This window comes from Antechinus flavipes, chromosome 2 (assembly GCF_016432865.1).
Source record: "Antechinus flavipes isolate AdamAnt ecotype Samford, QLD, Australia chromosome 2, AdamAnt_v2, whole genome shotgun sequence".
Taxonomy (NCBI): Eukaryota; Metazoa; Chordata; class Mammalia; order Dasyuromorphia; family Dasyuridae; genus Antechinus; species Antechinus flavipes.
The window spans coordinates 420918354-420945288 of record NC_067399.1 but is presented as its reverse complement, the minus strand read 5'-3'; the positions used below and the strand labels follow the sequence as shown (position 1 = coordinate 420945288).

The 26935-nt window shown below is 39.2% G+C and overlaps 1 protein-coding gene across 3 annotated transcripts in view; it reads left to right on the top strand.

Moving 5' to 3' along the window:
* Positions 1-26256, top strand: part of LOC127550176 (rho GTPase-activating protein 7-like) — a 36070-nt gene extending 9814 nt beyond the window's left edge. For all 3 annotated transcript variants that reach the window (XM_051978874.1, XM_051978873.1, XM_051978875.1), the window contains 10 exons: positions 260-1599; positions 4111-4281; positions 5023-5182; positions 6141-6339; positions 14340-14565; positions 18927-19041; positions 20760-20951; positions 21457-21674; positions 23232-23405; positions 25635-26256. In XM_051978874.1, coding sequence (XP_051834834.1) covers positions 260-1599; positions 4111-4281; positions 5023-5182; positions 6141-6339; positions 14340-14565; positions 18927-19041; positions 20760-20951; positions 21457-21674; positions 23232-23405; positions 25635-25740 — 2901 coding nt within the window. In that variant the 3' untranslated portion in view covers positions 25741-26256. The remainder of the gene's footprint in view (positions 1-259; positions 1600-4110; positions 4282-5022; positions 5183-6140; positions 6340-14339; positions 14566-18926; positions 19042-20759; positions 20952-21456; positions 21675-23231; positions 23406-25634) is intronic.
* Positions 26257-26935: the final 679 nt, after the last annotated feature.

Here is a 26935-nt window from a genome sequence, read left to right as displayed (position 1 = left end):
CAGTTTCCTAGGAGGAGCAGGGATCCCCAGGTCCATTTCTGGAAAAGGGGGGAATGTTTGATCTGGCCCGCCTAATGGGCTCTAGGTATGGTTAGTATATAGGTGGCAGAGCACTTCATAGGAGGGGGTTGGAAGAATCAGCAGGAGTGTGCCCATGCCTGCCCTGGGAAGCCCCTTCTCAAGAACACTCTGCCCCTTTGCTTGACTCCTGCCTCTTGCGCTTGTGTCTGTTGCTGAACTCATTTTTGTCTCCTTGTAGAGTGATGAGTCAGAAGATGATGAACCATGTGCTATCAGCAGCAGGTGGGCCTACGAGCGCTGCAGCCGGCGCTGGTCCCGCCTGGACAGCCTGGAGGTCTTCTCTGGGGGGACTGGTTCCTTGGGCAGTCCTGTCCTGGAGAGAGTGCCGAGGATCCCGAGCAGGGATGCTGAGGAGCCAGCCTCCCCGGAGCCAGAGGAGAAGCCAGACGCCTTTTCCGTGAGTAGCTCTAGCAGTGGCGACAGTGATGCTCCCTTTCCCAAGACCCTGGAGGATGCTGAGACTCCTCCTGACTCGTCCTGCTTCTCCTATGCCAACAAGCTCTCTTCACCTGCTTCTAGTCCCAGCCCTTCCCCATCCCCCATAGAGACTCTGAATATTGCTGGTGAAGATCCACCTCCTGCAGAGAAGACCCTCCAACCCAACCGAGGCAAGAGCTTCTTGAGAAAGATGGAGAAGTTGCGGCTCCGCACAGGGTCCAAACGCGGCGGGACTCCACGGGCCCGGCCTCCCATCAGTGGGCCTGTCCTCCTTGAGGGTTTCGACGATGACAAGCTCCGCAGTCTCAACTGTGTGAGCATCGGTCGAGAGATGGGAGCTTGCCCATCCTCGCCACCAATCTGTGGCAGCAGCAGCGGGAGCCAGTCTGAGACCAGCAGCACTGTGAGCACTCCGAGTCCTGTGACTCGAGTCCGCAGCCATAGGCAGAGGGATGGAGAGCTCAGCTTAAGTCCCCCCTCACCATGGGCTGATGTGACTGAGCAGAACCTTCAGAATCAGCTGTTCCAAGTGCCAGTGGGTCATAAACCAGGCACCTTCCCCAAGGATCTGACCCTTAACTCCCCGCCCCCCCTAGATCACCCATCGGTCAATTGGCGGACAGGCAGTTTCCATGGCTGCCACCGGAATCGGTTTGGAACCAGCTCCAAGGAGATGGAACCCCCCTATTGTCTATCTAGACTGCCAGATAATCGGCTCAGTGTCTATGACAATGTGCCAGTACTGGTCCTTGGCAGGACAGAGGGTGTCGGGTCCCTTGACAATGATCTCATCTTAGATTTTGACCATCTGATGGAAGATATGAATGAACTACAGAGGCTAGAGAATCAGTGGGCAAAGAAGGATTCATACTTTGGGGACTTTGACTTTACCAGCTCCCCAAACTTAACTGCCTCCCCTGCCCAAATCCTCCTGGAGATTACGGAGCCTTCTGGGGAGACAATCTCTGGGTCCAGGTCTGGTGGAGGGACGGAGCATCACCATAAAAGAGACGGTCCTTGGGACTCTTCCAAATCATCATGCTCACTGAAGTCCGATACTGCCTCCTCAAGCCCCTGCAGGTGAGTTCTGGTCTGCCTCATTCCATCTCTTCTTTGTCTAAGAGCTCTCCTTTAGAAAGTTAATAAGAATTTGGGCTCATTGTCACTGCATCCTTTTATTTATATTTCTCATCTACTCTGATCATACCAACAACAACATGAGACATTAATAACTACACCCACTATAATCATATATTCTTAAACTGAGAAAGGGTCATAAGGGAAGGGAGTGAGCATTTATTAGGCACCTACCATGTGCCAGATGTGGTCCCAGCAATCCTGGAAGGTAAGTGCTGTTAAGATCTCCAATTCACAGTTCAGCCCATAGTCACAAAGCTAGTGTTTTAAGGTCTTCCTTGGGTCTTCCAATTTAGTGACATTGCTCTATCTAGCTGAGAAAGCTGGTGACAGAAGCAGAATAAGAACCTATGTTTCTGGACTACCAATTGGTGATCTTGTTGTCCCTCTACACAGCCTCCTCTTAGGGAGTCTGATTCCTTTTTATCCCATTCTTCCCTTATCCCAACTTCAAAGAGAAAGACAATCTTGGGAAAGCTAGGTGATGCAGTGGGTAGAGCACCAGCTCTGAAGTCAGGAGGACCTGAGTTCAAATGTGGTCTCAGACACTTAACACTTTCTGGCTGTGTGACCCTGGGCAAGTCACTTAACCCCAATTGCCTCAGGAAAAAAGAAAAAAAAAAAGATGAAATGAACTTGAACATCAAGTGATTCGAATTAAAATTTAAAGTTTATATCCAAGAGAAAGACATTCCTGGTGGAAACAGCATTGGGCTAAGAATTGAATTATCTGGGTTCTAATACAAACTCAATCACTAATTAATTGTGTGACTTTATTTCTCAGTTTCCCAGGTAATTCCTGAAGCCTTATAAATCATAGATTTACATTTAGATTTTTAGATAGACATATAAATCAATGATCTGTAGTTTTCCTATTAGAAGTGTCATATATCACAGGTCTAACCAGATCCTCTCATGCCTCCCACAGAATATATACATTTCCACATGTGTATAATACTATAAGGTTGGAAAAGTACTATCCTCTTTGATCCTCACAACAACCCTGCTCTAGTCCTTTGGGAAGCTCAGTGATTTGCCTGTTATCATTTTAGTTATCTTTAGAAACAGAATTTGAACCCAAGTTCTCCACTTTTGAAGTTCAGCACTCTTTCCCTACCACAAACACACATCACAAATTTTGTGTATAGGTTTGCTTAAATATATAAAAACATGGAATTTCACTTTGGCAATGGTGAAAGGATTCATTTTCTCCAGCAATTTTCATAGCAAGCTTGCATGATGTGTTTAAAGTAGAATCAGTTTTTGTGTGCAGCATGATAATTGTGGAAATATGTATAAAAGAATTGCACATGTTTACCATACATTGAATTATAGGGCTGTCTAGAGGAGAGGGTGGGAGGGGGGAAAAGAGAGAGGAAAAAAAAATTGAAACACAAAAGTTTTGCAAGGGTAAATGCTGAAAACTCCCTATGTGTCTATTTTGAAAATAAAGTAGATTCAGGTTTAGATGTTGGTTTTTTTTTTTTTTTAGGATTCATAATGGAAAGAAAGAGTACTTGGAAATCTTTTAGAATCTTCATTTCTGTCTTGAGACTTTGGACAAGTCACTATAAGAAAAATCTGTAAAATGGATTGGAACAGGGAATCTCTCAATCCATTTTAAGCTCTAGCTTCCTAATCTGTCTTTTGTGTGAATCAAGGCACAAATGTATACATCCATTTGCCAATTTTATGCCACACATTAGCCACAAAAATGTGGCTGCTGTGTTTGCTGGAGACAGACATTTGAAGGGTGCAGTATAGGAGGAAAGTCTAGGTAATTTACTGCCTAAGGACTTGAGGGCCAGATCTTATTCTGACACCTGTGCCATGAGTCTCAGTTAAAGAAGTGATTCAACTAGATGGTCTCCATCATCCTTAGCCATTAATTTAAAATCTAGCTATTTATAAAGCATTACTATCATTTGTTGTGATTATAGGTTAGATGGAACCATCCATATAAATGACACTAAGGTTGGTAGGGTCTTCCTAGTATATAGTTGTCAACTAAGCCAGTCGGCTCATACATTGAAGAATGATAGCTGATAATTTGAATATTTATTATATTGTGAAAAGAATAGAAAAGCCTATACTTATATAAGTTGAAATAATTTTTTAAAAAAGACCTGAGGTTCTTTCCAGTTCTAAAAATTGTGGCCCCTAAGATCCAGACTAGGCTTTGGAAGAAAAGCTGCAATCTTCTATCTTTTAGGATAAAGTCTAGGGATCTAAAGGAAGGAGGAAGAAGAGGCGATGAGAAAGCAAATAAAAATTTGTAATGGTGTGACAATTAATCCTGTAGGAGTTGGTGGACAGAGCCTAGAAAAGAGAGTAGATGAGTCACTTCCCTTCTCACAGTTCTGGAAGCTCTAAAGCAGTGAAGAGGTTGGGATACCAGTGGAAGGAAGACAAAATATGATCTGATTTCATCTCACATTTCTCTTGATTTTCTAGGCCTAGAAAATGGAACTGGTCAACAGAAGAAACAACCGGCCTGACCAAGTCCTTCCTGCAGGTTGAAGAACAGTCAGCTCTACAACTCAATTATTTAAAGAGTGTGGCTATGTTAAATCTTTCTGCCATCATGGAAAAAAATCCTCTATCCAGCAAACAGGGCTGGAACTGGTGAGGCTCCAGAAGCTAGGGGCTACTTGGGCTGGTTTTGGAAGGTGGAATGGGAGAGATGACTGTCCAATGTAGTTCCAGGCAGTTGGTGGTATAGTAATGGAAAGAATGTTGGTACAGAATCAGACTTAAGTTCAAATTAGGTTTCAGACACTTATTAGCTATGTGATTCTGGGCAAGTCACTTAATATATGTTTGTCTTGCTTTCCTAACCTGTAAAATGGGGATTATAATAGTACTTACCTCCCAGGATTGTTGTAGAGACCAAATGTAATAATAACTGTAAAGTATTTAGTACAATGACTGACTCATAGTAATTGTGTAAAAGTTAACTATAATAATGATTATTATTATAAATAATAACAAATGGTAAATTTATTATTGTTGTTGTTAATTTAGTAGGCTCCTAGACATCAAAATTCATGATTATTGCATGGATAGTCTTAATGGGAGGGCAATTTGAGAATCCTCTCTTAACCTCACTTATAACTCAGAGAAGATCAAGCTCCCTGGTGGGCCCAAAACTAGAGGTAGAAGAAGTATGTTACAAGGACATATCATCAATAACTTGGATCATTTTCCTTAATTCTTTCTATTAGCTGATCTGACTTTAAAAATATTTATCTGCTTCCTACACAATGGACACTTACCAAGTTAGTCAAGTAGTACTTTGGACCAAGTAGAAACCAAGAATATGCATCCATTTGGATTGTAATTTAAGGTTTTTGGCTTTGCTTTCAGGCCGGTTCCCAAGTTCATCAGGAAGAACAAATATTCTGATTTTAAAGGCAAGAATGTGTTTGGAGTTCCATTACTACTAGTTGTCCAGAGGACAGGCCATCCACTCCCACCAGGCATTTTCCAAGCTATGGAGTATCTGAGGGCACAGTTCTTGGACCAGGTACCATTGTATTGTTTAAATCTGTCCTTAACTCTCCAGCATCATTCCCACTGTCACTATCATTGTTATCATTGACATCATTATTCATTAATTATAAAACAGTTATTAAATAAGTATTTTTTGTGGTGTACTTCATAGAGACTAGAAAATATCTTCACCAATCTCTGACCAAGGGAAATGATGCAGGCCCTGCTTTTGAAAAACTGAGCCAAAGAAATAAAGATACATATTATATAATAAAAAACAATGAAGTTTATACATTAAACAAGTAAATCACATAAATCAGTTCCTTGTTTATTCCATTAAGCAGAGAATATTTCAGGGTAAATATATATTATGGGCCTCATGGATTAAAGATGGGCAGAGCTCAAGAGAAATAGTGCTTGAGCTAGACTTCTCTTTTCTGGACTCCTCAATGACTAGCTCCACAGAAAACAACTCTCCCACTGTCTGGATTTATTTTACAATTAGCTCAGGGTCCCAATTATGACAACTGTGCACATATGACAGTATTCCCCTGAAATAAATACACAACCTAATTTGGACACATGTGAATTCATCCCAGACACACAGCACAGACAACCAGTTTATCCAGACTTTCAGTATGTGTGTGTGTACATGTATGCCCTATACACATGTAAAAAGTCTAAAATACACAAGACCCTCTATATATATACATATATTTGTAAATTTTTCCTAAAACATTTCTAGGAAATTACAGGTTTCAATACATATATACCCACAGCCAACCTCCATTCATATGCATTTTTACCATCCTGACCTCCTTTTCACATATTTACAAATACATAATTTTTCTAGCCCTATTTGCTGGAAAGGTAAGTAATAGAAGGGGAGAGAGGAAAGAAGGGGGAAGACTCAGAACAGCACAGATCCTGGGGTGAGCACTTAATTTCCTGTGTAACTGGTATCTCATGACTCCATAATGGTTTCCCCCTAGGTTGGTTTGTTCAGGAAATCAGGGGTGAAGTCTCGAATCATGTCCCTTCGGGAGATGAATGAAGCCCACCCAGACCATGTGGACTATGAAGGTCAGTCTGCCTTTGATGTAGCTGACATGGTGAAGCAGTATTTCCGTGACCTCCCTGAGCCAATCTTCACTAGCAAGATCTGTGAATCTATCCTTCATATATACCAATGTAAGTGTTTGGGGAGTTGGAGATGGTGCTCTTGGTTTGGTGGGGATGACTCCTAGAACATTCTGTTACCCCATCCTTATTTAGTATTGTCTGCAGCTGGTCTCTGGCAGAATTGTAAAAATGACTTAGGTTTGTCTTTTTCTTCTTTTCCCTGCCACTAGCCATGTCCTATCTCCCTCCCTTCCTTTTATCAGAGAAAAGCAAATCATGTGTACTTTAGTGTGAATTTTAAGATGGCTTTCCTTATGATGTTTTCATTACGAATCTGCTCTTTTGAGGGAGGCCCAGAAATTTCTGTCTCCTATAACTAGGCCTTTAAAGCTAGAAGAAGGGGAGGGGGTGCTTCTTCTGCTTCAAAGTCCACCGCTTTCTGTGGCATCCATCCTCCCACATCTGCTGCCTTCCATATGAGGTGTGTATGACAATCCTCACTGCACTGATCTTACCTTTTCTTTTTTAAGTTAATTTTTTTTATTGAAGCCTTTTGTTATGTCAGAATCTCTTCTTGATTAACCTCTTCTTCCAAAGAAAATTTCCTTGTGACTGAAACCCAGCCATGACCTAGACCCAGCCACATGATCAATGTAGCAGGTGCTTGTGGAGATAAACATCTTTCTGTCTTCTCTCCTCTTTTTTTTCTTTTCTCCCTTTCTCCCTCTCCCCCTCTTGGATTACTCACCCCAGTCTGCCCTCATACTGGCAGGTTGGGAGAAAAGGAGTTTCTCAAGTCAGGGGTCAGTTACAGCTGTAAGAACCATGTGACTACTACTCAAAACTCTTGGATTTTAGGTTTCTGGTTTGGGAAATAAATACTCCCCTTACTGCTTAACACTCTAACTCCTGAGTCACACAAATCAATCACTGTGATACCATTAAGTCATAGCTCAGTTAATTCATAGAAATTGAAAGGGAACAAGGGAACAAGTATTATTAATTCATTATATTATTATAAAAAGTAAGGAAAAGGTACTTACTATATGCAGTCACTGTGCTAAATGCTTTAGAAATAGCCTTACGAGAGGGTAGGTGCTGTTAATATCATCCCAATGTTATACCTGAGGAAACTGAGGCAAAAGTTGTGACTTGCCAGCATCACAAAGATAAAGTGTCTGAAGTTACATTTGAACTCAGGACTTCCTAACTCCCATGTCTAATGCTCTGGCCACTGTATCACTTAACACCTCAAGACTAATAATTCATCAGATGGAGAATGAAAAGATAATCAACTATCATAGTTTCTTGATAGAAGGCCAAAATAGGAATAATCAAGAGATCACATAAACCTGGGTGACATTCTCTGAGCCTTGCAACAGTATCTATGAAAGTGAATAGATACATACTTAATAGAAACCTAACAGGGAGGCATATCATCATAAAAACCCAAACACTCAGGGCAACTTGCAACTCTAAACTGGAGGTCTTGATGTATTTGGTCCCTTCACTAACAATCGTTCCCACAGGAGCTGCTCCCCTTCTGGCAGTTACCTTTCCACTGCTGACAAGTTACTCAAAACCACTTTTCATGGGACACTGAAAAATGTATTACTCTCAGTGAAAAGCCATTACCTTAAGCCAAAGAACTGCAAATTTTCTCATGTTTACAAATAGCAGAGGATTCTGCTTTGTCCATCTGGTTCTCAACAAAGACAAGTCTCTTCTCACAACAAAGTAAGTGTAAAGGCAGTCTGTCGTCTTGTTTCCTTCTCTGAAGCCAGAGAGAACACTAAATGGCAATCAGGTATCCCTGAAAGGTTTCTGTTTCTCATGCTTTAGATAATGTCAAAGAGCAATAACAGCTCTGGGCAAAGCAGCAGGACTTGCCTTTCCTTAAATTAGCACAGGAGTTCAAGACTTTAGAGCAGCTTACACTTTTTTTCAGCTTAGCACCAAATCCAAGCCTCTTTTCCAAACATCAGGCTCCCATCAAAGTATTTTGGAAAGTTAACTGTCTGGTCTAGAAGCCTTCTGTGTCTTTTGTCCTTTATTTCTTGGTAATGCTTCCTGTACTCAGCTTAATCTTCTGCTTTTTCTGTCTCTTCCTATAGCTTCTTCTCTGGCTTTTTATATCATCCAATACCTCAAACCTGAGCCTCCTGGTGGTCAGTGACTCATCTACCTTTCTGTCAGGTATGATCCCAACACTCCTTACATACAGTCCCTCTTATTTGACTTGTAACTTTTTTAGTTATGATCTTTAAAATTCTAGATACAGCCACATGCAAATGATCTCTGAGACCATAATACCCTGCCAACATCATTATATCAGTTATTCCTTTGCCTTCAAATATGTTCTCTCAGTATAGTCAACTGAGAAGCAGTTCCCATTTTCATTATGCTAAAGAAAATCCTTGTAACAAACATGCATAGTCAGGCAAAGCAAATTCAGACATTTCTCATGTCCCAAAGGAAAAAAAAGTGGACACCCTGAATCTATCACCTTTCTATTAGGACGTAGGTAATAACATACTTCATTACTGTTCCTCTGGAACTATTTTTCCTCATATGGTTGTTGTTATTTTATAAATATATGCCTAGTAATGTATGAATTTTCCTACCCCTGAGGGTCAGGGCTATATTTGTGTGATTCAACATTGTATTTGAGAGTCTGTTTCTTTTCATGCTGGTTTGATCAGTTTTCTTCATGTAGATGTTCTTTTTCTTTCTTTTTTTTTTTTACACCTCTCAGCAAACAAATTATTTACATACAAAAGGGGCATTATCATCACATAGTTCTACAATAAAAAATTTTCAGCCCTCTGCAAATAAATTCTGGATAGGAAGATGGTATGCAAACAGTAGATGACAAAAAAAGTCCAAATATTTTACATTAGATCTCTACAGAATAAATTTTTCTCATACAGTGCAATACATTGGGAAATAATATATAAAAAGCCAAAAAGGTAGCAGAGGGCCAGATTATGGAGGGCTACGTATGCCAAAAAGATCATTTTGTATTTGATTGAGGTAATCAATCAAAAATAGTAAGGTAATATTGTCACACTTGCACTTTAGAAAGATTACAATGAGACCCAAGCGAATGACAAACTGTGCTTGGTAAAAACTTGAGGAAACAAACAACTATTGCAACAGTCTTAAGTATGAGGTGATAGAGGGCCTGCCCTGGGGTGGTCTCAGTATCAGAGGAGAGAATAGGCCATATGCAAGTAAAGTATCCAAAGTAAAATGAATAGGAATTGGCAACAGATTGGATAAAAAGGTCAGAAAGAATATTACAATTGTGAATCTGAGTGACTTGAAGGATGGGGGCATCTCAATAGAAATAGAGTACTTAAGAAGGGGTGAGAATTTTGAAGGAAAGATGAGTTCCATTTTGGACATTGGTGAGTTTGAGATGTCCAACAGGCAATTGGAGACCCGAGTCTGTCAGTTAGCAGAGAGATTATAGCTGCATAAATTGATCTGAAAGTCATAAGCATAGAGATGATAATTGAATGCATGGGAGTTAGAGATCATTAGTTTAAATAGTATAGCAGAAAAAATTGTTGCTGTTCCTTCTTTGCTCTTGACGAGGACCATGTCATCAGGAGGGTGACGTCTTGACTGCAGGTGACTTGGATTTAAGTGAGGCAGGGCTGCACTCTATTCTCCAGAGCAAGGGTCCTCAAATTTTTTAAATAGGGGGCCAGTTCACTGTCCCTCAGACTGTTGGAGGGCCAGACTATAGTAAAAACAAAAACTTTGTTTTGTGGGCCTTTAAATAAAGAAACTTCATAGCCCTGGGTGAGCGGGATAAACATCCTCAGCTGCCACATCTGGCCCACAGGTCATAGTTTGAGGACCTCTGTTCCAGAGTCACCTAAGTCCTGTGAACTGCAAAACATCAGCAGAGGAGAAGAGCCCAAAACAGAGCCCTCTGGGGAAATCCAAAGGGATTGGACATGCCCCGGATGAAGATCTAGCAAAGGAGACTGAAGACTGAGGAGGAGGACAAGATAAAGAAGTACCAGAGAAACTTAGAGAGAAAAGAATATCAAGAAGAGGGAGAAGACTAAAAAAATAAGGCCATTAGATCTGGCAACTCAAAGAGTATTAGTAGCTTTGGAGAAATCCGCTTCAGTTGACTGGCGAGGTCAGAAGTCAGATTGTAAAGTTGAGAGAAATGGCAGAGGAAGCCCAGATTTATTAGAGGGCCTTCTCAAGAGGTTTAGCCACAAGCAAGAGGAGAGATTTGGGAGATAGCTAATAGTGATGGATGGATGGATCAGGTAAGGACTTTTTTAATTTAAGAGGTAAGCAGATGTGTCTGTAGATTGTTGAGAAAAAGCCAGTAGAGGGGAAGATACTGAAGATAAATGAGAGTTGGGGCAATAGAAGATTCAGTCTGCTGGAGAATATGGGGTCACTTGTACATGTATATGTTTTGGCAAGGACAACTCTTCATGGGAGAGGACAGATGGGGAACCAATGGAAAGTTTGAAAATGGATGAAAAGGTCTGGAGAAATTGCTTTAGTGAGTGGTAGAAGAGTGAAATTTGCCACAATAAGGGTCTAGTTGAAATTATATAACAAATTTGTAATAGACGCAATCAACACAAATGCCATGAATTTTCTCCAGCTTCATTCAATAGCATGTGAACAGGAGCAAAGGTAGACGGTGGCAGGAGTGATTCAGAGCTGAAACTCAGCAAGGCAAAATAAACAAGGCGATAAAACATAGGAACAAAAACAAAATATAGAATTTGAGATGAGAGAGCAATTTAGAGTTGAACTCGTTCATTAAGGAGTCAAGATAGGGAGGGGTAAAGAATATAGCCAGGGTAGGGGTGATAGCCTGGAAAAGAAGTGAGGAGTCTAAAGACAAGAGTTTCATGGTGAGGATGAATAACAGGATTGGGAGGGGACCACAAGGCATAGAGAAGGGTAGATCCACAACAGACTGTAAACGGAATTTTGGGGATTTTGTATTTGTAAATATTTTGTATTTGAATGTATCTAGTTACTAAATGATGGTAATAGAAGGAGAGTTTGGAAGTGGCAATGGGGAGCAAGAAGTATTCTAAGTACCCCTGTAAGAAGACAGTAAATCAATTTATATTATGAAAATATTCACGTGAAAATTGTGGCGTAGAAAATGGTCTGATTTATATGAAGAAAATACAGAGGAAAATTGTTAAAAGACAAAAACAGTTAAACCAAACCATCTGACTTAGCAATCCTGTTTTATAGGTAGTGCGACATTTTTGCCTGTAGGCTCCACCTCAGTCTTTTCATGGGCAAAGAATCTTTAGGATTCCTTGTTGCATCAGGCTATCTCTCTCTGGTGATAAAACCTGGGATGAAGAAAAATAACTTCCTATATCTTGATTCTCTCTACCACTACATTTAGGGTTTTCTTTTATTGTAGAACCATAGATTTAGAATTAGAGGCCATCTATTTGAATTAACTCATTTTTTTTTTTTTAGAAAGTGTTAAGAACTAGAAAACTTCCATACACAAAGAAGGCAAGAAATATGGGAGTTATATATGAAGCTATAATCCACTACAACAGCTTCTTTCTTTTAATAAGCATTCAATTGAATGTGCTAGTACTAACATTTCCCTGCTTGTTGTTTCTGCTTCTGAACTATCCCCAAAAATATTTTTTATGACAGTGGATTGTGAGGTCTTGAGGGATTAATTGATTTGAACTCCAGAGATGTTTGAGTTAGATATATAGATCAGAGTATCATCTGCATAAAAATAATCAAACCAATGAGAACTAATGAGATCCCCAATAAGGTATTATTGAAAGAGAAGAAAAGAAGTCATAGGACAGAATTTTAGGGGACATCCAGGCTTAGTGGGCAGACCTAGACTGAGAAATGATAGATGAGAAACAGCATTCACTTGAGTAAAAAGCAAACCTGGAGAGAGGAGTTTCATGAAAACTTAGGGTGGGGAGAGTATTCATGAGAAGAAGATCATTAACTATGTCAAAGGCTGCAGAGGAGTCAGGGATAATTGAAAAAAGGCTATTATATTTGGCAATTAAGAGAACATTAGCAATATGGGTCAGAGTAGTTTCAGTAGATGAATGATGAAATCAGAAACTGGAGAGAGAAGAAGAAATGTAGGCAATTAGAATAGATAGCTTTCTCAAGGATTACTGAGAAATATCAGATATATATGTATATATAAATATGTATAGATAGATGGTTAAGGGGGGGATAATAGGATCAAGCAAAGCTTGCTTTTTTTTTTTTTTTAAACAATTGAGGAGACATAATCATATTTGTAAATAGCGTGGAAAAAACCAGTAGGTAGGAAAGAAATAGCAGATTAAAGAGAAAATGGAGAGGCTGACCCAGGAAAGTCAGAATTCTCTGCTTCTTACTGCTCTTTCAGATTCTCCCTTTCACTGTCCCTCAGGAATCTTTCCTTCTCTGAAGTGCATTCGATCAAAATTTAGAATTCAATCTAGATCATGGTGTTCTCCTTTACCACCCCCCAAGGTCATCCTCCTTTTCTCAAGGAGTTCAATAAATACTCTTTTTCTTTCCTATGGAACTTCCTGGGAATTTCAACTTTCATGCTGATGTCCCCTTGAAGACTCTAATCTCCTAATTCTTTAGTTGTTTTCAAATCCCATGACCTAATCCGATCTACCTCAGGAACCCCACAGGGATGATCCTACCAAATGCTTTATGTGCTTCTAATCTGTGTAATTTATGTCTATCTATTAAGATGATAATTAAATGCATAGTTTAAGTATTTGGGGGAAAACCTCCACAATTCTTTATTCTTAGTCTACCTTTTTTCCTTGTTTTCTGTTTTCTTTCTCCTTTCTTTCCCTTCTGTCTTGTAGGGAAAGGCAAACTCCCCCCCAAACCACAATGCCACTTCACTGTGGCAAAGTAACCCTTTTGACTCGGTTTACTGTTTACGACAGCAACTTTAAAAAACCTTTCCTCCTTCCTCAAACTTCTCTTTGTTCCCCTCACACAAAGATATTATGCCTCCTCAGTTCTTTAAAAAAAAAACCCTCATTTGGTCCAACCATCCTTGCTGCCTATAATCCAGTACACCTCCTTGCCTGCATTGCTAAATTCCTTAAAAAACCAACCATATTTAATATCTCCACTTCCTTTCTCTTCTAAACACCCCGAAGTCTGGCTTCTGACCTCATCACTCAACCGCTCTCTCCTGAGTTAAAATAGTTTCCTAATCACCAAAATGCAATGGCCTTTTCTCAATCTACATGCTTTTTGAACAGTATCCTTTGATACTATTAAAAGCCATGTCTTCCAGCCTGACATTATCTTTTCTGGTTGTTCTCCCATCTGGCTCTTTCTCCCCAGTCTCCTTTTCTGGATCATCCTCCAGGTGACTCAGTCTACTAACCATGGCTGGCTGGGTCTGGCCTGAACCTCTTCTCTTTTCCTTCTATCCTGTCTCCTTAGTAATATCTGCTCCCATAGGTTCAGTTATGATCTTTATGTAGATGATTTAGCCTATGTAGTGTTTAGCCCTAACCTTTCTCCTAGGCTCCAATCTCACATCACAAAGTGCCTGTTGGGCATCTTGAATGAGATGTCCTAAAACTTAGCATGTCCAAAATAGGACTCAATTTCCCCCCTCCAAACCCTTCCCTCTTCCCAATTTCTTTATTATTGTTGAGGGCACAGCCATGCTCAGTCTCTCCTTCAAATTCACCTTACACATAGAATATGGTGTAAATTCTTGTTTCTGTCTTTACATTTCTTGGATAAGAAACTTAAGACAGTAATCACTCCCTACATAAATAATTCCCATTCTAGTCCAGGCCCTCTTATGTGTGGACTAATGTATTAACTTTCTGGATGGTCTCTGTGCCTCAAATCTCTTCCTACTCTATTTCAAAGTCCACAAAGTGATATTCCTAAAAATCTCTGAAGTTCTATGAAGACATCAAATTGTGTAAACAATATTTTACTCCAAGTAGGCATACCTTCTAGCCATCGATTTTTCCCATGGTCCCCTTTGTCCCCTCAATAGAGTCTATTCTCTCTTTCCCTTCCAGATCTGCCTAAGGAAGAACAGTTTAATGCTGTACAAGCTGCCATTCTCCTACTTCCAGATGAAAATCGAGAAGCCTTGATTATCCTTCTCTTCTTCCTCCGAGATGTTGTAAGATTTGTGGAGGAGAACCAGATGACTCCCACCAACGTTGCCGTCTGCCTCGCCCCATCTCTTTTCCATCTCACTTCTGTCACTTCCTTTCGGTCAGATAATCCCACATCTTCCAGGTATTCTTCTTAACTGGCAAATTCCTATACCCCACTTCCTTCTGTTGGCACAAATGAGAGAATTGTAGGCTAGGCAATTCTCTGTTGATGAACCAAGGGTTTCCCAATCAGACATTGGGCCCCAAAAGTAATCTGATGATTGTGGGTCTGAATTCAGTTGGCTGAAATCTGCCTTTCTTTTACTGGATTGATAGTAGTTTGGTATTTGTTAGGAAAGCTAGGAATATCTCTCCACCAGGGGCTCAGTTAATCACCTTATTTTAGTTCCTGGGTCTGGCAATAGACCAGGAAAGGGCAAAAATGGAGTTCTTTTAGGAGGGATCCAAAGGAATTCCAACAAGCTAAAAGAATAAAGTCTAAGAAGATGAGATTCAGTAGGCATCAATATAAAGCTCCACACTTGGGTTCACCAAATTAGTAATCAATTATATAAAGCACAAGTTAGGAAATGCACTTCCTAGGAAGTAACACTTCCCAATAGAAAGATCTGGCTAATTTTTAGCAGATTGTAAGCTCCAAATGAGTTAACAGTGTAATGTGATAGCCTAAAGGCTTTGTGTGTTCTTAGGCTCAGATGTGTCTAGAAGAAGGGTCATAGTAATTCATCTATACTACAAGTCATGATAGCATTATGATTACTGTCTTTAGTTTCAGGCAGGACATTTTAATAAAAATGTTGATACGTTGGAGTTTATCCAGTTTAACCAGAAATGCGAAGAGTATGAATACTATGCCGATTGTTAATAGTTTAAAGAAAACAAAGGTGTGTATCCTTCAGAAGATGAACCAATAGGCTTAAGGGCAAGTTAACAGCTGTCTTGAGTATTTGAAAGGCCCTGCTTAACTCTGCACAGCAGGACTAGAAAGAATAAGTAGTAGTAGTTAAAAAGATATGTGTAAGTTCAATGTTAGGAATAACTTCCTAGCAATTAGTTTCCCCAAGTTGGAAGGGGCTGCCTTGGCAGGTAATTTCCCTATGCTAAGAGATTTGGGATAGAATTATCAGCAGTTTTGTAGAGTAAATTAATTGTTCAGGTATGGGCTTTACCAAACCTCTCAGGCCCTAATTTGTTAATGTTAATGTTAAATTTGTTAAATTTAATGTTAATATTTATTATGTTAAATATTGTTAATTTATACAATAAATAATGTTAAAATTTGGTGGTTCTCTATAGCTAGAGGATTGGGACTGGTAAATATGGGGACAGGCTTTGTAAATTATTTCATAAAGCTATTTTTCCTCTGCAAAACTGGTAATGAAAATTTGGAAAAAAAATGTTTACAAGTTATCCTTTCTACCCAGACTTATAGAAACTATTTCTCAAAAGGAAAATGTAAATTGCTACCTTGATGGTATAGCTTTATATCTGAAAGGAGAAGAGAAGGAGGGTAAATGAGAGTAAAAAGGGATTATGATAGTGGAAAAAAAATTCTGTAATGGGAGTCAGAGACCTGACTTCTAGATGTATCTAGACCATGAACACTTCTCCATTAAGTGACTTTGGATAAATCACCTTCTTTGGGGATCAAAATGAGATGGATGGCTCAGATGATCCTTCTAACCCTAGAATTTAAAGCCTCTGGGGCAACTAGATCTGGACAGGTTGTCCAGAGAATTTCTTGTCTATCCTCTCTTGTGTAGCCACTCTACACAGAAGGTTGCCTGTCTGCTTTTGAAAAAAACTATAGAGTAGGTGATCCTTTTGTAGTTAGTGTTACTGTGGGGGGCATGGGTCTAGAGAAGACTCCAGCAGAGGACCAAAAGAAAGATTCTGAGAAAATAGATTTGTTAAAACACAAAATAGCTTCCCTGATGGGATGATGTTTTTGATATTATCTGTCCATTTGATCTTCCTCTGTAATCATTTTTTTAATATCTAATTGGGTAAGGCTTTCTGTCTGAAGCGTTCAGCTCTCCTAGGGCAGGGACTAGTCTGTGCTATTCTTTATAATAATACTCAGAGCAATCTCTTATATTATATGGTATCTTATACATTTCAAAGCACTTAGGATTCATGTGAGAGCATAACTTCCTGAATTTGAGCTTTATAATCATCATGGAAAAATATAGGGTAGTTATGAAACTGAAGCAAAAAGATGAAGCAAATTATTCTTGATCGTGTAGCAAACTGGCATAAGAGCTGACTAAAACCCGACAGTTTTCTTCTGTTTAATTGTGGCGTGGAGATGATTCTGGGTTCTTGAGGGCTATGCAAGTTGAGGGCAAGTTCTGACAGATTCTATCAAACTGGAAGGACTTCAACCATAAGCCAGTGATAGGCTGTTGACCTGTTCTTGGAGGATCACTTCAGTGAAACTTGGAAAATATTACAACCAGGGGCTTGGCAACATCACTAAAAGATTATTTTTTTTTATATCACAGCAACTCAAAAAACTGATAACTATGGAAGACAAGAGGGGTTGTCATCTTGACTGATGAAGGAGAACATCCATAGCACATGTCTTTTAGAGTATTATAGTAAAATATTAGGCATAACATTGATGGATTAAGAGTCAGGGATAAAAGAGAAGCAGAAGATAAAATCACTCTATCTTCTTATAAGGAGTTTATAGTGATATGGGATTCAGAGAAAACAACAAAATAATGCATTTTGTGATATTAAGGGTCAGTTGGTATTTAAACAATAAGTGCTGTAAGAATTTATGAAAGTTGCCATCATGGCAGGAAAGAAGAGACAGGTTCCATAAGGGAAATAGGCTAGCCTTGAAGGTTGTTGGATTTAGATGGCTACAAAGGAGTCTGTATTACCTGTATGAGCTTAAGTGATTCCCTCATACTTTCTGAGCCTCAATATCTTTGCAAAATAAAGGGTATGACCCAGATGGCTTCTGAGGTCATTTCTAACTGTGATCCACAAACTTGAGCTTGATGGAGAGACCATCACAGGTATTATGGAGAGAGGCTCAAAAGGACTGGAGGCCCCAGAGAAGTGAGTCTAAGTAAGATTTGGAAGGACCAGAAAGAGCTTTAAAGGACCTGAATAAGATCTCTCGTGTTGTGGCAAAGAAATAGTGCTAGGGAAAAGAGCAGGCTAGTTTGCATTTTTTTCATCTCATCTTCTGCCCCATCCCAATAGAGCCTTCTCCTTTCAACTTTCCTGGAGGGAGAGAGTTGGACACTGGCAAACTAAGGATGTAAAAGTAAAGTTTTCTTTACTAAGAAAGGGGCAGAAAGCCTGCAAATCTTCCTGGTGTGGAACTGAGGCTAGGACTGAAGAAATAAATAGTAAGCCAGTGGGGAAGAAAGAGTGTGTAGGAATTGGGACTTAGATTGTTTTTATCCACATGCAACAGGAAATGGCTTCAAAGACTGAGTGTTTTCTTTATCTTATTATAAAAGAAAAAGGCTTTGAACCTTACATTCAGATAAGTAGTTATTAATGTTTGACTTTGGAACTCAAACTTCAAAGAGCCCAGACTGGGGCTCTAGTGTAGAGTCCTTATCTGTAAAGGAGGCAGAAGAATGCTCCCAGATAATGATATTGAAAGGGAATTTTGGTGATGTCACCAGAGAAAGGAAAGTGTAGAACCTGCTTAAGAATGAATACCAGTCTCCACTTTACCCTCACACACATTCTCCTTTGCTTCCACTGAGCCTGCTCAAGGAGATGGCAGAACAAGCCTTGTTCTTTGGAAAGAGGAATTAAGGGACTGCATTTATGTGGGAAAAAAGGAGCAGAGGCAGGCTTGTAAAATATCAAATGGTTGGTTTTTTCCCACGTTCTTCCTTGACTTTGATGGAGATTGTGATACAGGTTCCTGCCAAGATCTGTTGCCTTCATGTGCAATGTGAGGCTCCTTCCAGCTCTAAAATGATAAGATTTTATGGTCTTCTGACAGACAGTGAGATACAGGGAAAGCGTGCTGGATTTGTAGTCAGAAGATCCAGGTTGGAATCTTATCTCTGTCACTTATTTTTCTTACTATTAGTAAGTCACTGTTAAGTTTGGGGTCTAAAATTTCATCTGTTAAAAAAAATGGGGTTGAAAGATCAGATGACCACCAAGTTCCCTTCAAGTTCAAAATCTATGATTCCATGGGCTCTCTTCTCTGTTCTTTGACTTCCCTGTAACTTAGAGAACTTTCCTCCTCTTGCTTTGAGTTTCATGTAAAAGTACTTGCTTTGAGTTTCATGTAAAAGTAAAGGTTTGGGGAATTGCCCTGCAAGGGAAAATCATGGGGTTTTAAACTATTGCTTCCTATTCTACCTTGTTTCCCTCTGCCTAGCGTAGTTATAAGGCCAGACAAGGGTTGGGGTGAGGGTGCAGTATGGTGTCTTGGGATTACCTACAGGTTTCGGAGTTTTCTAATGGCCTGCCCACCTGACTGTTTTCTCTCAGGTCCAGTCAGAGGAAATACCATGTGGGCAAACCTGATCAGAGAGACCTGAGCGAGAACCTGGCTGCCACCCAGGGCCTGGCACACATGATAGCAGAATGCCACCAGCTCTTTCAGGTATGGCTACAGGCTCTCATGGGAACTACCTTAAAGAACACAAAACCTATTCTTTTTCAATTGCTGCTTACCTGGGACAGGGTGTTCACCTTCAGAAAGTCTTGATTAAGTGCAGAGCTACAAGCAGTAGTATGCTGAACACTGGGCCTAGACTCAAGACCTTTGGGACAGGTTACCAGTTCTATAGCTTAAGAAGAGCTGATCTATTTCAGGAGTTGAGAGGAGAGAAGGCAGGGGGGAATGATTTGAGAGAATGATTTTGGGAGGTTTATATATATCCAGTTTTCAGCTTCACATGGTTCCTTGTGTGAGCATGTGCTTAAGAGGTATAATGTAGAGCAGGGGCTGGGGCGGGGGGGGGGGGGGTAAGGGGTAAAACTAAAATTGAGACAGGAGCCATGAATCCATATACAAGGATCCTTGTGGATCACATATTAACTACATTTATTATACTTTTATTTGATTAAATATTTCCCAATTATGCAGGCCCCATGTCAGATACCTCTGATGTCAGGGTATTGAGATTGGAATTCAGGAGAACTTAAGTCCTAGGCTCAGTTTCACTCTTCTCTGTTTTATCATCTTTTAATTTGGATTAATAATATCTGCCCTGCTTCAGTTCCAGAGACAACATTAAATTAATGTATACCCATCATCTGGGATGGATGGATAAAAATCTTTCTCCTCACCCTCATCCCAAGGCATCACATCCTTAATTGTACTTTAATTGTAAAGCTGTTCTGTAATGGGCTGAGGCTTTTTAATCTGGTGACATGATATCCCTTTCTTGGTCTAAGTCAGTACCTGCCTTATTCTTTTAGCTATGAGGAAATCTATGGTATTCCTTCTCAATGGGATTTTGTTTAGCACTATATAGATATTCAATAGAGTCTATTTAATAAAGATTTGTTCATTCAATAGGCATTTATGAAGTGTTCTAAAATAGAGTGATAGAATAAGGGCTGTGAGGAACATAGAAATGTTTAGATCAGAGGTGACTCTAGCTGCATAGCCTATGGTGTTAGTTGTCTTTCAGCTCTTGTCATCTTCTCTAGTAGTCTGTAAGTTCCCTTGGGCAAAGGACTTTGTTTTACTCTTTTATATCATAAAGAAAAAGAACTTCATAAACATTCATTGAATGAGTAAGAATGAAGGGCTTTGTGGAAGTAGAACTTAAATTGAGGTTTGAATAAGTGAGGAGGAAACCTCAGAGTTGGGGAATGGCACAGAGATGGAATGGATCTAGTAAAAAACATAATCCTTATCCTTGGGTATCACATCTTCCACTCTACTCTAGATCAGCTGCTTCAGGATGGGAAAGAAGACCATACCGGGAGGTAGCTATGCATTCTTGCCCTAGTTCTGCCAACCAGCTCTGAGATCTCAAGCCAGTTTCTTCATCTTCTAGTGCCCCAGAACACTAGTTTTCTCATTGATAAAAGGCAATAATAAGTCTCACCTTGCCAATTCATAGGATTGTTGTGAAGACCAGATGACAATTGATGTGAAAGTATTTTATAAATTACAAAGCCTGTTATATATATGGAGCCATATATATATATATATATATATGTAACATTTTTTTAGTTGGGTATCTAAACTAAATAAATCTAATTTAAATAGACAAGTACTATTGAAACTAAATAAAACAAATGAGGGAATAGATGGTAGAATAACATGAGGGTGACCTTGGTTTTCCTTGATTTTACCCCATGTAGCTGCCTACAAGTTATTTGGAATCCAATAGATGCCAGAAACCCCCATTCTCTGAAAAAAGCCTAGTCAGTCACTCAATAACATTGAGATCTTTGGAGAAGTCCATTCAGGACCTGCTTCGAGATTCCAAGGACAAGTTCCGAACCTGGGCAAGCCGCTTTTGCTTGGATAATGTGGAAGTGGCCAATAAAAAGGTAAGCTTTGCTCCTGTCTAAATGTTGTCCTAAGCTGCTGAAAGGGTCTTCAGAAATATCTGAGGATACACTGAAGATTTTTTTGCTCTTATCATTTCTTTGATCTTACATTTCCCTCTCTTCTGTAAATAGAGGTGGGGAAGAGGGGGAAAATGGAAGAAATATTGCAGTGGGAGCAAATCTCCAGGACACTCCTCCCCATGTGACCTGTAGACAGCTATAATCTGGTGTTTCCAAGAAATTTATGTCCTAGGATCCCCATGGAGAAAGTGCTCTAAGAAATATTGTAAATTTAAATCTGTAAAATGAAGTACTACCTTCTTTACAGGATTGTTGTAAGAATCGAAAAGTACAATTGTAAACTAGAGAGTATCATACAAATTTGAGATTTTAATTTCTGCATATAAACAGATTAGATGGGCTTAAAGGGAGAAGTCAGTTTGAAGTTTGAAATGAACTTTCAAAATCTCCTTATCTCTGTTTCCTCCCCCTGGCCCGCCTACAGGTGGAAGAGAACTCTCACTTACTTCTGTGGAAAGCCTCCATTGACATTCATGCTGCCCCTCAGGCTATCCTCCTTCGGGTGCTTAAAGCGCAGCCATCCTGGGACCACACTCTGCAGCAGGCTGTTGTCCTAGAAGTACTGAATGAAGAGGCTGATATTTACCACTACACAGTGAAAAGCATGACGCCGCTCCCTCCCCAGGACTACGTGGTGCTGCGGTGAGATCCAGCAGCCAGTGCTGCTTGTAGTGTGGATGAAGCTCATCCTTCAGTCACTAAGTATTAAATGCCTGGGAGAGCATGGGGATCAGGCATTAATTCTGCCTGATACAGGCCCTGCGAAGTGCTGGGGAGACAACAAAAGAATAATGTCTAAGCTCACCCATGGGGAGAGATGCAAAAAAACTATGTACACAAACTATATAGAAATTTAGAAAAAAAGCCAAAAAAGGGAAGATGTGAAAATTAGGAGGGACCACAAAGGCTTCCTATGGAAAATGAGATTTTATCTAAGGAAGCTAAGAGGCAGAAATGAAGTAAGGGACAGCCAGGAGAGATAAAGCATCTCATGGGAGGAGCAGTCCAGGAGGACTCTGATTGCCCAAGGGAGGACTGCACATTTGATCCTGGAAGTGAAAGAGCCACCGGAGTTTGTTGAGATAAGGGATAACTCTGCTTTAGCAAGATCATGTTTAAGCTCAGTGGATGAGGAGCTGGGATTGGAGAAAGACTTGAGGCAGAGAGGTCATGCAGCAGGGAACAAAAATGGGAAGCAGTAGGCTACAGCAGGGGTCTCAGGCGTGAGGACTTGTACCAGTTGGTGACTTCAGAGCAGAGAAAGGGATGTAAAAAAGAGATCTCAAAGGGTAGCTAGTTGGCACAGTGGATAGAGCACCAGCCCTGAAATCAAGAGGGCCTGGGTTGAAATCTAGCCTCAGACACTTAACACTTCCCAGCTGTGTGATCCTGGGCAAGTCACTTAACCCCAATTGCCTCAGGGAAAAAAAAAATCTTTCTAAGGAATAACCAGCAGGATTCCACAATAGATTAGGTGTGGGAGGTGAGAGGAAGGGAGTACAGCAGTTGTTAGGTGGGGAAATTTGGAAGGACAAAATGTTTTGGGAAAAAGAGGAGTTCATTTTTGGATATGTTGAGTTGGAGGTATTCATTAGGTAGTTAAAGATAAAAGAGTGGAGGTTAGCACAGATATTGGGGAGCTGATGATAGCACCATATGAAACAGTACAGTCCTGAAGGAGAAGAGCGTCCAGGACAGAGCCTTGTGGAATACTCATGGATAGTGATGATAACTTGGTTGAAGATCCAGCAAGTAAAACTGAGAAGAGGAGATCAGATGGATAAGAGAAGGACGTGGGATCTTAAATAACTGTTCACAAAATTTTGAAATATTAGAAATAGGAGGCCTTCTTGAAGGAGGAGATTATTTTGGAACAAAAGTCTCATTTTACTGAACAGGCAGTAAATTTACAGAATTTAAACATATCTTGAAAGATATTATAGGCTAAAAATATAACTAATTGAATGTAGAATGAAGCTTTCTTCATTTATATTAAAGGATTTTGAAGAGAAAGTTAACTTTTGATATAGGTGTGATGGAGTGATATTATAATATATTCCCACAACTCATTCTTGACTGGATGCCCCAGAATTCTTGACTGGATGAATGGAGCTGACATTTTTGATATATTAATAGTGCTTTTGTTATTCAATGCCCCAGGAGGTCTGGGAGCTCAAACTGGACTTCATTGTTTTTTAGGACCTGGAAGTCATATCCCCAGATTAATAGCTATGTTATAGCTGCAACCTCTGTATGGTGTGAAGCTGCTGAACTCCATGGAGTCTTGGGAGAGGTCATCTTGTGTCAGTATCTGATTGAAATGGTGGGACCTGAAAAATCTCGAGTGACTCATATCTGCAGGAAAGATACCAGGTATGAATGGACCTCTTCTCATAAAGTTAATTCCTTAATGGGAATAGTGAATGGCATTTATTTAAATATATTCCTTCCCATCTATCGTGGCTTTGGAGAAATTTCTCCATTAATCACTTTAAGTGGGCTGCTCCTACATTCTGTTCCTCCTTGGTAAAGAGGAAAGAGTTGCTGTGAATTAGGTATCCACTTCACCTCTAGTGGTGGCAAACAAATATGAGCAGTGGGGTGAAGGCTCTAGGATTAGTTGAGCTTCATAGCTAGAATAGTTTTTTGTTTAAGGGAAATGCCAGGGGTCAAAAGGTACCACAGAAGTCTATTATACAATTATTTTAAAAAACACTCCAACTTCTAAAGAGTTCTTTTGCATTACAATCTAAAATATTTAAGGAGACCTGAAGTAGACCAGAAAAAAATATTAAGCATAAATTTTTAACACTTAGCCAGTTGGTATTTCCTTTCCTGCCCTATTATGGAAGGGCCTATCTCTCTGTAACTAAAGTTGCAATTTCTCTTATATATAAAGCATTAGTTGGTTGTTTAAAGGTCTGAGGATTATAGATCACAGAGAGAGCTTAAGGAGACCTAAGTGATCAAATAAATTTAAATCCCTCTATATTATAGAGGAAGAAATAAGCCCCAGTGAGCCCTGGATTCAAAAGAAAGTGGCCTTATTGCAAAGCCAGCATTATTTTCACTGGCTGTACTACAGATCAGATGATTGCAGATCACTACCATTCACAGATGCTTTCTCTTGAGTGGCTAAAAGAGCTAACTGTAAGGAATTGTATCAAACAAATTTTATTAAGCATTTTCTTCCCCTAAAATTGCTATCTCCCCCCCCCCCAAAAAAAAAACAAAAAAAAAAAGGTATTTGGCCTTAAGTAACAGTTTATATCCAAAGGAAAATTTTCTTAAATGAATAGGAATCGGGAAAGAAATCTGGGGTTTCATTCTACTTCTGCAATTCACTCCTTGGTAAATTGCCTTGAGCAAGTGAATCTTCTCACTTGCTGGACTTTATTTTTAAATTTGTAAAGCAAATGGAAACAGTAACTACTAAATCACTTTCATTTTCTGACATTCAGCGATTTGGAAAGAAATATTTTGTAACTGGTCCCTAAAAAGAACTTATTTTATTTTAACAAATTTACAACAACTAAATGCCAACAATGTGTAGGGCACTATGAGAGGGAGAAAGATTAAGTTAGAGTATTTTCCTTCACAGTCTAGGAAAAGGATATAAAATCCACAATAAGCTATTATTTTTTTAATGCCTGTAAAATCTTAAGGAACTGTGTCTATCATCTGAAAGAATTTAATGGAGATTTAATGGAGGATATGGTATTTGAATAAAGATAACAGACAGAAATTGGATAGGAAAAGAAAGTCGGTGCAGAAAATGCTATGATAGAAACCAAGACTGAGTCCCAGAAGTGGGCCAGTTTTCCTGGAGCATGGAAGGGAGTTAGTGTGAGATAAGACTATAAAGGAAGAATGCTAGATTGTGGGCAGCCTTGAAAGTCAAACTAAGGAGTTAGCACTGTATTTAGTAGGCAACGGAATTATCGAATCTTTGTGATAGACTAGAAGCAGAAGAAACTAAAGGTGGAAAGACCACTCCCACCCCCCAAAAAAGAAGAAAATTTAATTGAGAATGAGTAGCATGCAAACAGTACTGAAAATTGTTTAAATTTGATACAAAGAGACTATGCAGGGAAAACATTTGAGAAGATTCATCTGTGAAGTTGATGGTAGAGCCAGTCTAAGGAGATTTTAACTAGTTTTTCTTCTTCTTTTCCATTTACCTGGAGACATGATACAAACTTGTCTACTCTCCATTAGTTGAGTACTCAGTCCTATGGGTCCTCAGCATCCTTTGTACCTGAGAAAATTCAATAGATTACAAAATAGCTCATTAGTGAAGAAGAAAAAAATTGAGTCTCTTACTTAGATCAAAAAATTGGAACTCACAACTTTTCAGTAAGTATTCAATCAATTTTTCTAATTAACTCTTTTTGGAGGGCTCCACCATGAAGGTTAGCAACTCATCGGAATAGGATCATTAAATTTACCAAAACAGTTCTACCAACATTTTACACATAACTGCTGTTTCTTTTTGGTTTCTTCTTCACTCTTCCTATTTCTTTACCCTTTCTTCAGAGCTAAAGAGACTCCCCCTCACCACATTAATGCCTGTAACTTAATTTCATTCTTGTTGCTTTGCAGAGGACGGACTTCTAAATGGTACAGGAATGTTTTCGGGCATATGTGTGCAGCTGAATTGCTCAGGTTAAAAGACTCTTTTCAGTCTTCGAACTCAGAAGTCAAATAAGCCCAAAATCTGAAGCCAGAGCTGTTTTCGAGGCGCAGTTAATTGCTATGCCCTTCAGCCATGTTTGGAAATATGTGGATAATGGAATGCTGTTTTTTTTTTTTTAAACAACTGATAATCAAAGAATATCTAAAGGAATATAATTGTATAAGAAAAAGCTGTTCTTGGAGAGACTCTATATAGAGGGATATTAAAGGTCAAACTATTTATATAAAAAACTAATCTTAACATCCCAGAAATAGTCAAAGTGATGGTTTAAATCTATGCTGTGCAGTAAGTTATTAAAAACTTGGTGATTACCTAGATTTGCTGATTTTTTTTTAATGATGAAGTTGTATGTCACTTTAAAAAAAATTTGTACAAATTGCTGTAAAATGATCTTTATTTTTTGTTTGCTTGTTATTTTTAGCATGGAAAGAGTAGCCTGAAAGCCTTAAAGGACATAAGATGAATTGCCACTTATTTCCATTTGTGATATAAAACACTGTTAATAATAAAGTCATTAATAAATTGTAAGAGTGTAGTACTTAAAAGAAGGAAAATTGGAAGAAAGAATAATAAATTTTTTATTAGAAGCCAGAAAATAGGTATAGAAAGGATCTACTGCCACAAACTAATAACATCCACTATGAGACCTGGGAAAAATCTTAGTTTAAAAAGGCTAAGACATGTGGGACGAACACCAGGATATCTGGCCTATGTCTTGCCAATGACTCACTTAAATCCAAGTAACTTGCACATCAAGATATTGTCTCCATGTTACTGGTCTTCTTCCAGAACAAACAACAATAACTTCCAGGGATATTTTTTTTTCTTTTCAGTAATAATTTACCATAAAGTCAATGAGTAAGGAAGCATATCATGTGCATGTGATTTATATAATTGATAAGAGTGTCATTTATTTGTGACACAATATTTTAAGTAAATCATCACTGCTACTTTTAGTGTAGCTATTGCATAATATTAGTTTCATCAAAACCAATAAACTGCTGAAAGGAAGTCAGCTTATCCTGTGTGGTGCATAACATAATTTTTCTTTATTAAAAGGCCTATTTATTTGGTTTTTGAAACCTCATTGGATAATTCAGGAAAAACAAGAGAATTTACAGAACTAAAGAGAGGGCCTATGGATGGGCATCTAATTCCTCTAATGCCTCAGGCAAGGTCACAGTCTTCTAAAGTAGAGGCTTCCTCA